Source organism: Petromyzon marinus (genome assembly GCF_048934315.1).
Source record: "Petromyzon marinus isolate PM22_M1 ecotype Great Lakes invasive population chromosome 75 unlocalized genomic scaffold, UKy_Petmar_22M1.pri1.0 chr75_unloc.4, whole genome shotgun sequence".
NCBI lineage: Eukaryota > Metazoa > Chordata > Hyperoartia > Petromyzontiformes > Petromyzontidae > Petromyzon > Petromyzon marinus.
Window position 1 is genome coordinate 459,415 of NW_027422616.1, and position 12,894 is coordinate 472,308.

Genomic DNA, 12,894 nt, shown 5'->3' on the forward strand with positions numbered 1-12,894 from the left:
GTGTCTCTGTGTGTGTCTCTGTGTGTCTCTGTGTGTCTCTGTGTGTTTATGTCTGTGTGTGTGTCTCTGTGTGTCTCTGTGTGTGTCTCTGTGTGTGTCTCTGTGTGTGTCTCTGTGTGTATCTCTGTGTGTATCTCTGTGTGTTTATGTCTGTGTGTGTCTCTGTGTGTCTCTCTGTGTGTGTCTGTGTGTGTGTCTCTGTGTGTCTCTGTGTGTTTATGTCTGTGTATGTGTCTCTGTGTGTGTCTCTGTGTGTATCTCTGTGTGTAGCTCTGTGTGTCTCTGTGTGTCTCTGTGTGTTTATGTCTGTGTTTGTCTGTGTGTGTGTCTCTGTGTGTCTCTGTGTGTATCTCTGTGTGTTTATGTCTGTGTGTGTGTCTCTGTGTGTCTCTATGTGTCTCTGCGTGTCTCTCTGTGTGTGTCTCTGTGTGTATTTCTGTGTGTCTCTGTGTGTCTCTGTGTCTCTGTGTGTGTCTCTGTGTGTCTCTGTGTGTCTCTGTGTGTGTGTCTCTGTGTGTGTGTCTCTGTGTGTGTGTCTCTGTGTGTGTCTCTGTGTGTCTCTCTGTGTGTCTCTGTGTGTTTATGTCTGTGTGTTTATGTCTGTGTGTGTGTCTCTGTGTGTATCTCTGTGTGTAGCTCTGTGTGTGTCTCTGTGTGTCTCTGTGTGTTTATGTCTGTGTTTGTCTGTGTGTGTGTCTCTGTGTGTCTCTGTGAGTATCTCTGTGTGTTTATGTCTGTGTGTGTCTCTGTGTGTCTGTGTGTCTCTGTGTGTGTCTCTGTGTGTCTCTGTGTGTCTCTGCGTGTCTCTCTGTGTGTGTCTCTGTGTGTATTTCTGTGTGTTTATGTCTGTGTGTGTGTCTCTGTGTGTCTCTGTCTGTGTATCTCTGTGTGTGTCTCTGTGTGTCTCTGTGTGTGTCTCTGTGTGTCTCTATGTGTGTCTTCAGCTCCCCGTGGAGTAACAAGTATGACCCGTCTCTGTGTGTGTCTCTGTGTGTCTCTGTGTGTCTGTGTGTGTCTCTGTGTGTGTCTGTGTGTGTCTCTGTGTCTCCAGCTCCCCGTGGAGTAACAAGTATGACCCGTCTCTGTGTGTGTCTCTGTGTGTCTCTCTGTGTGTGTCTCTGTGTCTGTGTCTCTGTGTCTGTGTGTGTCTCCAGCTCCCCGTGGAGTAACAAGTATGACCCGTCTCTGTGTGTGTCTCTGTGTCTCTGTCTGTGTCTGTGTGTCTCTGTGTGTGTCTCTGTGTGTCTCCAGCTCCCCGTGGAGTAACAAGTATGACCCGTCTCTGTGTGTGTCTCTGTGTGTCTCTCTGTGTGTCTCTCTGTGTGTTTATGTCTCTGTGTGTGTCTCTGTGTGTGTCTCTGTGTGTGTCTCTGTGTGTCTGTGTGTGTCTCCAGCTCCCCGTGGAGTAACAAGTATGACCCGTCTCTGTGTGTCTCTGTGTGTGTTTCTCTGTGTGTCTCTGTGTGTGTCTCTGTGTGTGTCTCTCTGTGTGTCTCCAGCTCCCCGTGGAGTAACAAGTATGACCCGTCTCTGTGTGTGTCTCTGTGTGTGTCTCTGTGTGTCTCTGTGTGTGTCTCTGTGTGTGTCTCTCTGTGTGTCTCCAGCTTCCCGTGGAGTAACAAGTATGACCCGTCTCTGTGTGTGTGTCTCTGTGTGTGTCTCTGTGTCTCTGTGTGTGTCTCTGTGTGTGTCTCTGTGTGTGTCTCTGTGTCTCTCTGTGTGTGTCTCCAGCTCCCCGTGGAGTAACAAGTATGACCCGTCTCTGGAGGATGGAGCCATGCCCTCCGCACGTCTCCGCAAGCTCGAAATTGAGGCCAACGCAGCGTTCGACCAGTACCGAGACCTGTACGATACTCACCACCTACTACTCACCACCTACCACTCACCACCTACTACTCACCACCACCTACTACTCACCACACACACTCACACCTACTCACACACTCACTCACCACCTACTCACCACCTACTACTCACCACCACCTACTACTCACCACCACCTACTACTCACCACCTACTCACCACCACCTACTACTCACCACCTACTACTCACCACCTACTACTACTCACCACCACCTACTCACCACCTACTACTACTCACCACCTACTACTCACCACCTACTCACCACACACACTCACACGTACTCACACACTCACTCACACCTACTCACCACCTACTACTCACCACCTACTACTACTCACCACCTACTACTCACCACCTACTACTCACCACCTACTACTCACCACCTACTACTCACCACCTACTCACCACCTACTACTCACCACACACACTCACACCTACTCACACACTCACTCACGCACCCACCCTCTCACCCACTCACTCACACCTACTCACCACCTACTACTACTCACCACCTACTCACCACCTACTACTCACCACCTACTCACCACCTTCTCACCACCTACTCACACACTCACTCACGCACCCACCCTCTCACCCACTCACTCACACCTACTCACCACCTACTACTACTCACCACCTACTCACCACCTACTACTACTCACCACCTACTCACCACCTACTACTCACCACCTACTCACCACCTACTCACACACTCACTCACGCACCAACCCACTCACCCACTTAGTCACCCACCCACCCACCTACCTACCCACCCACCCACCTACCCACTCACTCACACCTACTCACCACCTACTACTACTCACCACCTACTCACCACCTACTACTCACCACCTACTACTACTCACCACCACCTACTCACCACCTACTACTACTCACCACCTACTACTACTCACCACCTACTCACCACCTACTACTCACCACCTACTACTCACCACCTACTACTCACCACCTACTACTCACCACCTACTCACCACCTACTCACACACTCACTCACGCACCAACCCACTCACACCTACTTACCCACTCACACCTACCCACCACCTACTACTACTCACCACCTACTCACCACCTACTCACCACCTACTCACCACACACACTCACACCTATTCACACACTCACGCACCAACCCACTCACCCACTCACTCACACCTACTCACCACCTACTCACCACCTACTACTCACCACCTACTCACATACTCACTCACGCACCCACCCTCTCACCCACTCACTCACACCTACTCACCACCTACTACTACTCACCACCTACTACTCACCACCTCACCACACACACCACCTGCTACTACTCACCACCTACTACTCACCACCTACTCACCACCTACTCACACACTCACTCACGCACCAACCCACTCACCCACTTAGTCACCCACCCACTCACTCACCCACTCACACCTACTCACCACCTACTCACCACCTACTACTCACCACCTACTACTACTCACCACCTACTACTCACCACCTACTACTCACCACCTACTACTCACCACCTACTACTCACCACCTACTCACCACCTACTACTACTCACCACCTACTCACCACCTGCTCACCACCTACTACTCACCACCTACTCACCACCTACTCACCACCTACTCACCACCTACTACTCACCACCTACTACTCACCACCTACTACTACTCACCACCTACTCACCACCTACTACTACTCACCACCTACTACTACTCACCACCTACTACTCACCACCTACTCACCACCTACTCACCACCTACTACTCACCACCTACTCACCACCTACTACTCACCACCTACTACTCACCACCTACTCACACACTCACGCACCAACCCACTCACACCTACTCACCCACTCACTCACACCTACTCACCACCTGCTACTACTCACCACCTACTCACCACCACCTACTCACCACCTACTACTACTCACCACCTACTACTCACCACCTACTACTCACCACCTACTACTCACCACCTACTACTCACCACCTACTACTCACCACCTACTACTCACCACCTACTCACCACCTACTACTCACCACCTACTCACCACCTACTACTCACCACCACCTACTACTCACCACCTACTACTCACCACCTACTCACCACCTACTACTCACCACCTACTACTCACCACCTACTCACCACCTACACACCACCTACTACTCACCACCTACTCACCACCTACTCACCACCTACTCACCACCTACTCACCACACACACTCATACCTACTCACCACCTACACACCACCTACTCACCACATACTCACACACTCACTCACCACCTACTACTACTCACCACCTACTCACCACCTACTCACCACCTACTCACCACCTACTCACACACTCACTCACGCACCAACCCACTCACACCTACTCACCCACTCACACCTACTCACCACCTACTACTACTCACCACCTACTACTCACCACCTACTCACCACCTACTCACCACCTACTACTCACACCTACTCACCACCTACTACTACTCACCACCACCTACTCACCACCTACTCACCACCTACTCACCACCTACTACTCACACCTACTCACCACACACACTCACACCTACTCACACACTCACTCACACCTACTCACCACCTGCTACTACTCACCACCTACTCACCTACTACTCACCACCTACTACTCACCACCTACTACTCACCACCTACTCACCACCTACTCACACACTCACTCACGCACCAACCCACTCACCCACTTAGTCACCCACCCACTCACCCACTCACTCACACCTACTCACCACCTACTACTACTCACCACCTACTCACCACCTACTACAACTCACCACCTACTACTCACCACCACCTACTCACCACCTACTACTCACCACCTACTCACCACCTACTACTACTCACCACCTACTACTACTACTCACCACCTACTCACCACACACACTCACACCTACTCACTCACCCACCCACCCACTTACCCACCCACCCACTCACCCACTCACTCCCCTACCCACCCACCTACTCACCCACCCACCTACTCACCCACTCACCCACCCACTTACCCACCCACCCACCCACTTACCCACCCACCCACTCACCCACTCACCCACTCACTCACCCACCCACTCACCCACCCACTCACCCACCCACCAACTGACTCACTCACCCACTCACCCCCTCACTCACCCACTCACCCACCCACCCACCCCCCCACTCACCCCCCCACCCACCCACTCACTCACTCCCTCACTCACTCACCCACTCACTCACTCACTCACCCACCCACTCACTCACTCACTCACCCACCCACCCACTCACTCACTCACCTACCCACCCACTCACCCACCGACCCACTCACTCACCCACCCACCCACTGACTCACTCACCCACCCACTCACTCACCCACTCACCCACCCACTCATCCACTCACCCACTCACTCACCCACCCACTCACCCACCCACTCACCCACCGACCCACCCACTCACCCACCTACCCACCCACTCACTCACCCCCCCACTCACCCCCCCCACTCACCCCACCCACCCACCCACTCACCCACTCACTCACCCACCCACCCCCCCACCCACCCACCCACCCACTCACCCACCCACCCACCCACTCACCCACTCACCCACCCACTCACCACCCACCCACCCACTCACCCACTCACCACCCACTCACTCACCCACTCACTCACCCACCCACCCACTCACTCACCCACTCACCCACTCACCCACCCACCCACTCACCCACTCACTCACCCACTCACCCACCCACCCACTCACCCACTCACACCTACTCACCCACTCACTCACCCACCCACTTACTCACCCACTGACCCACTCACCCACTCACACCTACTCACCCACTCACTCACCCACCCACCCACCCACTCACCCACCCACTCACCCACCCACCCACCCACTCACCCACCCACTCACCCACCCACTCACTCACCCACTCACCCACTCACCCACCCCCCCACCCACCCACTCACCCCCCCACCCACCCACCCACTCACCCACCCACTCACCCACCCACCGACCCACCCACCCACCCCCCCACCACCACCACCCACCCACCGTGTGCCCAGCTACTTTGAGGGTGGCGTGTCGTCAGTGTACCTGTGGGATCTGGACCACTCACACACCCACCCACCCACCCACTCACCCACCCACCCACCCACCCACCGTGTGCCCAGCTACTTTGAGGGTGGCGTGTCGTCAGTGTACCTGTGGGATCTGGACCACTCACACACCCACCCACCCACCCACCCACTCACCCACCCACTCACTCACCCACCCACCCACCCACCGTGTGCCCAGCTACTTTGAGGGTGGCGTGTCGTCAGTGTACCTGTGGGATCTGGACCACTCACACACCCACCCACCCACCCACTCACCCACCCACTCACTCACCCACCCACCCACCCACCGTGTGCCCAGCTACTTTGAGGGTGGCGTGTCGTCAGTGTACCTGTGGGATCTGGACCACTCACACACCCACCCACCCACCCACTCACCCACCCACTCACTCACCCACCCACCCACCCACCGTGTGCCCAGCTACTTTGAGGGTGGCGTGTCGTCAGTGTACCTGTGGGATCTGGACCACTCACACACCCACCCACTCACCCACCCACCCACCCCCCCACCCACCCACCCACCCACCCACCCACCCCCCCACTCACCCACCCACTCACCCACCCACTCACACACCCACCCACCGTGTGCCCAGCTACTTTGAGGGTGGCGTGTCGTCAGTGTACCTGTGGGATCTGGACCACTCACACACCCACCCAACCACTTACTCACTCACCCACCCACCCACTCACCCACCCACTCACCCCCCCACTCACCCCCCCACTCACCCCCCCACTCACCCCCCCACCCACCCCCCCACTCACTCACCCACCCACCCACCCACCGTGTGCCCAGCTACTTTGAGGGTGGCGTGTCGTCAGTGTACCTGTGGGATCTGGACCACTCACACACCCACCCAACCACTTACTCACTCACCCACCCACTCACCCCCCCACCCACCCACCCACTCACCCACCCACTCACCCACTCACACACCCACCCACCCACCCACCGTGTGCCCAGCTACTTTGAGGGTGGCGTGTCGTCAGTGTACCTGTGGGATCTGGACCACTCACACACCCACCCACCCACTCACCCACTCACCCACCCACCCACCCACCGTGTGCCCAGCTACTTTGAGGGTGGCGTGTCGTCAGTGTACCTGTGGGATCTGGACCACTCACACACCCACCCACCCACCCACTCACCCACCCACTCACTCACCCACCCACCCACCCACCGTGTGCCCAGCTACTTTGAGGGTGGCGTGTCGTCAGTGTACCTGTGGGATCTGGACCACTCACACACCCACCCACCCACCCACCCACTCACCCACCCACTCACTCACCCACCCACCCACCCACCGTGTGCCCAGCTACTTTGAGGGTGGCGTGTCGTCAGTGTACCTGTGGGATCTGGACCACTCACACACCCACCCACTCACCCACCCACCCACCCCCCCACCCACCCACCCACCCACCCACCCACCCCCCCACTCACCCACCCACTCACCCACCCACTCACACACCCACCCACCGTGTGCCCAGCTACTTTGAGGGTGGCGTGTCGTCAGTGTACCTGTGGGATCTGGACCACTCACACACCCACCCAACCACTTACTCACTCACCCACCCACCCACTCACCCACCCACTCACCCCCCCACTCACCCCCCCACTCACCCCCCCACTCACCCCCCCACCCACCCCCCCACTCACTCACCCACCCACCCACCCACCGTGTGCCCAGCTACTTTGAGGGTGGCGTGTCGTCAGTGTACCTGTGGGATCTGGACCATGGCTTCGCCGGCGTCATCCTCATCAAGAAGGCCGGGGACGGATCCAAGAAGATCAAAGGCTGCTGGGACTCCATTCATGTCGTGGAAGTGCAGGTACTCACTCACGTACTCACTCACGTACTCACGTACTAACGTACTAACACCTCACGTACTAACGTAGTAACGTACTAACACCTCACGTACTCACGTACTCACGTACTCACGTACTAACGTACTAACGTACTAACGTACTCACGTACTAACGTACTCACGTACTAACACCTCACGTACTAACACCTCACGTACTAACGTAGTAACGTACTAACACCTCACGTACTAACGTACTAACGTACTAACACCTCACGTACTAACGTAGTAACGTACTAACACCTCACGTACTCACGTACTCACGTACTCACTCACGTACTCACTCACGTACTCACTCACGTACTAACACCTCACGTAGTAACGTACTAACGTAGTAACGTACTAACACCTCACGTACTCACGTACTAACGTAGTAACGTACTCACGTAGTAACGTACTCACTCACGTACTAACGTACTAACACCTCACGTACTCACGTACTAACGTAGTAACGTAGTAACGTACTCACTCACGTACTAACGTACTCACTCACGTACTAACACTTCACGTACTCACGTACTAACGTACTCACTCACGTACTCACGTACTAACGTACTCACTCACGTACTAACGTACTAACATACTAACACCTCACGTACTAACACCTCACGTACTAACATACTAACACCTCACGTACTAACACCTCACGTACTAACATACTAACACCTCACGTACTAACACCTCACGTACTAACGTAGTAACGTACTAACGTACTCACTCACGTACTAACGTAGTAACGTACTCACGTACTAACACCTCACGTACTAACGTACTCACTCACGTACTAACGTACTCACTCACGTACTCACTCACGTACTCACTCACGTACTCACTCACGTACTCACGTACTAACGTACTAACGTAGTAACGTACTCACGTACTAACGTACTCACTCACGTACTAACGTAGTAACGTACTCACGTACTAACGTAGTAACGTACTAACACCTCACGTACTAACGTACTCACGTACTAACACCTAACGTACTCACGTACTAACACCTCACGTACTAACGTACTCACGTACTAACACCTCACGTACTAACATACTCACGTACTCACGTACTCATGTACTAACACCTCACGTACTAACACCTCACGTACTAACACCTCACGTACTCACGTACTAACACCTCACTACTCACGTACTAACGTACTCACGTACTCACGTACTCACGTACTAACACCTCACGTACTAACGTACTAACATACACCTCACGTACTAACGTACTCACGTACTAACGTACTCACGTACTCACGTACTAACGTACTAACGTACTAACACCTCACGTACTCACGTACTCACGTACTAACGTACTCACGTACTAACGTACTCACGTACTCACGTACTAACACCTCACGTACTCACGTACTAACGTACTCACGTACTCACGTATTAACGTACTCACGTACTAACGTACTAACACCTCACGTACTCAAGTACTCACGTACTAACACCTCACGTACTCATGTACTAACACCTCACGTACTCACGTACTCACGTGCTAACACCTCACGTACTAACGTACTCACGTACTCACATACTCACGTACTAATGTACTAACACTTCACGTACTAACACCTCACGTACTAACACCTCACGTACTAACACCTCACGTACTCACGTACTAACACCTCACGTACTAACACCTCACGTACTAACACCTCACGTACTAACGTACTCACGTACTAACGTACTAACACCTCACGTACTAACGTACTCACGTACTCACGTACTAACGTACTCACGTACTCACGTACTAACACCTCGCGTACTAACGTACTAACGTACTCACGTACTAACACCTCACGTACTAACACCTCACGTACTCACGTACTCACGTACTAACACCTCACGTACTAACGTACTAGCACCTCACGTACTAACACCTCACGTACTCACGTACTCACGTACTAACGTACTAACGTACTCACGTACTCACGTACTCAGGTACTAACGTACTAACACCTCACGTACTAACGTACTGACGTACTAACACCTCACGTACTAACGTACTAACACCTCACTACTCACGTACTAACGTACTAACGTACTCACGTACTAACACCTCACGTACTCACGTACTAACACCTCACGTACTCACGTACTCACGTACTAACGTACTCACGTACTAACACCACACTCCCTGTGTGGTGGTTCTAACACCTCCTGTGTGTGGTTCTAACACCCCTGTGTGTGGTTCTAACACTCCCTGTGTGTGGTTCTAACACCCCTGTGTGTGGTTCTAACGCAGGAGAAATCGAGTGGACGGAGTGCCCACTATAAACTCACTCCCTGTGTGTGGTTCTAACACTCCCTGTGTGTGGTTCTAACACTCCCTGTGTGTGGTTCTAACACCCCCTGTGTGTGGTTCTAACACTCCCTGTGTGGTGGTTCTAACACTCCCTGTGTGTGGTTCTAACACCCCCTGTGTGGTGGTTCTAACACTCCCTGTGTGTGGTTCTAACACTCCCTGTGGGTGGTTCTAACACCCCCTGTGTGTGGTTCTAACACTCCCTGTGGGTGGTTCTAACACCCCCTGTGTGTGGTTCTAACGCAGGAGAAATCGAGTGGACGGAGTGCCCACTATAAGCTCACTCCCTGTGTGTGGTTCTAACACTCCCTGTGTGTGGTTCTAACACTCCCTGTGTGGTGGTTCTAACACCCCCTGTGTGTGGTTCTAACACTCCCTGTGTGGTTCTAACACCCCTGTGTGGTGGTTCTAACGCAGGAGAAATCGAGTGGACGGAGTGCCCACTATAAGCTCACTCCCTGTGTGTGGTTCTAACACTCCCTGTGTGGTGGTTCTAACACTCCCTGTGGGTGGTTCTAACACTCCCTGTGTGGTGGTTCTAACACTCCCTGTGTGGTGGTTCTAACACTCCCTGTGTGGTGGTTCTAACACTCCCTGTGTGTGGTTCTAACACCTCCTGTGTGGTGGTTCTAACACTCCCTGTGTGTGGTTCTAACACTCCCTGTGTGTGGTTCTAACACTCCCTGTGTGTGGTTCTAACACTCCCTGTGTGGTGGTTCTAACACCCCCTGTGTGTGGTTCTAACACTCCCTGTGGGTGGTTCTAACACTCTCTGTGTGTGGTTCTAACACTCCCTGTGTGTGGTTCTAACACTCCCTGTGTGGTGGTTCTAACACTCCCTGTGTGTGGTTCTAACACCTCCTGTGTGGTGGTTCTAACACTCCCTGTGTGGTTCTAACACTCCCTGTGTGGTGGTTCTAACACTCCCTGTGTGTGGTTCTAACACCCTCTGTGTGTGGTTCTAACACTCCCTGTGTGTGGTTCTAACACTCCCTGTGTGGTGGTTCTAACACCCTCTGTGTGTGGTTCTAACACCCCCTGTGTGTGGTTCTAACACCTCCTGTGTGTGGTTCTAACACCTCCTGTGTGTGGTGGTTCTAACACTCCCTGTGTGTGGTTCTAACACTCCCTGTGTGGTGGTTCTAACACTCCCTGTGTGTGGTTCTAACACTCCCTGTGTGTGGTTCTAACACTCCCTGTGTGGTGGTTCTAACACTCCCTGTGTGTGGTTCTAACACCTCCTGTGTGGTGGTTCTAACACTCCCTGTGTGTGGTTCTAACACCTCCTGTGTGTGGTTCTAACACCCCCTGTGTGTGGTTCTAACACTCCCTGTGTGTGGTTCTAACACTCCCTGTGTGGTGGTTCTAACACCCCCTGTGTGTGGTTCTAACACTCCCTGTGGGTGGTTCTAACACTCCCTGTGTGTGGTTCTAACACCGTGTGTGTGGTTCTAACACTCCCTGTGTGGTGGTTCTAACACCGTGTGTGTGGTTCTAACACTCCCTGTGTGTGGTTCTAACACTCCCTGTGTGTGGTTCTAACACCCCTGTGTGTGGTTCTAACACCTCCTGTGTGTGGTTCTAACACCTCCTGTGTGTGGTTCTAACACCCCCTGTGTGGTGGTTCTAACACTCCCTGTATGTGGTTCTAACACCGTGTGTGTGGTTCTAACACTCCCTGTGTGGTGGTTCTAACACTCCCTGTGTGTGGTTCTAACACTCCCTGTGTGGGTGGTTCTAACACTCCCTGTGGGTGGTTCTAACACTCCCTGTGTGTGGTTCTAACACTCCCTGTGGGTGGTTCTAACACCCCCTGTGTGTGGTTCTAACACTCCCTGTGTGTGGTTCTAACACCCTCTGTGTGTGGTTCTAACACTCCCTGTGTGTGGTTCTAACACCTCCTGTGTGTGGTTCTAACACTCCCTGTGTGTGGTTCTAACACCCCCTGTGTGGTGGTTCTAACACTCCCTGTGTGGTGGTTCTAACACTCCCTGTGTGTGGTTCTAACACTCCCTGTGTGTGGTTCTAACACCTCCTGTGTGTGGTTCTAACACTCCCTGTGGGTGGTTCTAACACCCCCTGTGTGTGGTTCTAACACCCCCTGTGTGTGGTTCTAACACTCCCTGTGTGTGGTTCTAACACTCCCTGTGTGGTGGTTCTAACACTCCCTGTGTGTGGTTCTAACACTCCCTGTGTGTGGTTCTAACACTCCCTGTGTGTGGTTCTAACACTCCCTGTGTGGTGGTTCTAACACCTCCTGTGTGGTGGTTCTAACACTCCCTGTGTGTGGTTCTAACACTCCCTGTGGGTGGTTCTAACACTCCCTGTGTGTGGTTCTAACACTCCCTGTGTGTGGTTCTAACACCCCCTGTGTGGTGGTTCTAACACTCCCTGTGTGGTGGTTCTAACACCTCCTGTGTGTGGTTCTAACACCCCTGTGTGTGGTTCTAACACTCCCTGTGTGTGGTTCTAACACCCCCTGTGTGTGGTTCTAACACTCCCTGTGTGGTGGTTCTAACACTCCCTGTGTGGTGGTTCTAACACTCCCTGTGGGTGGTTCTAACACCCTCTGTGTGGTGGTTCTAACACTCCCTGTGTAGTGGTTCTAACACTCCCTGTGTGTGGTTCTAACACTCCCTGTGTGTGGTTCTAACACTCCCTGTGTGTGGTTCTAACACTCCCTGTGTGTGGTTCTAACACTCCCTGTGTGTGGTTCTAACACTCCCTGTG

The 12,894-nt window shown here is 53.4% G+C and overlaps 1 protein-coding gene across 3 annotated transcripts in view; it reads left to right on the forward strand.

Annotated features, from left to right (window-relative positions):
• LOC142908175 (F-actin-capping protein subunit beta-like) overlaps window positions 1-12,894 on the forward strand; it is a 36,770-nt gene that overhangs the window by 7,313 nt on the left and 16,563 nt on the right. The window contains exons 3-5 of one of the 3 annotated variants that reach the window (XM_076058484.1): window positions 1,732-1,845; window positions 7,676-7,817; window positions 10,411-10,485. In XM_076058484.1, coding sequence (XP_075914599.1) covers window positions 1,732-1,845; window positions 7,676-7,817; window positions 10,411-10,467 — 313 coding nt within the window. In that variant the 3' untranslated portion in view covers window positions 10,468-10,485. Of the gene's footprint in view, window positions 1-1,731; window positions 1,846-7,675; window positions 7,818-10,104; window positions 10,192-10,410; window positions 10,486-12,894 lie in introns of those variants that run through there. The other 2 variants (XM_076058483.1, XM_076058485.1) reach the window with 2 other exon arrangements.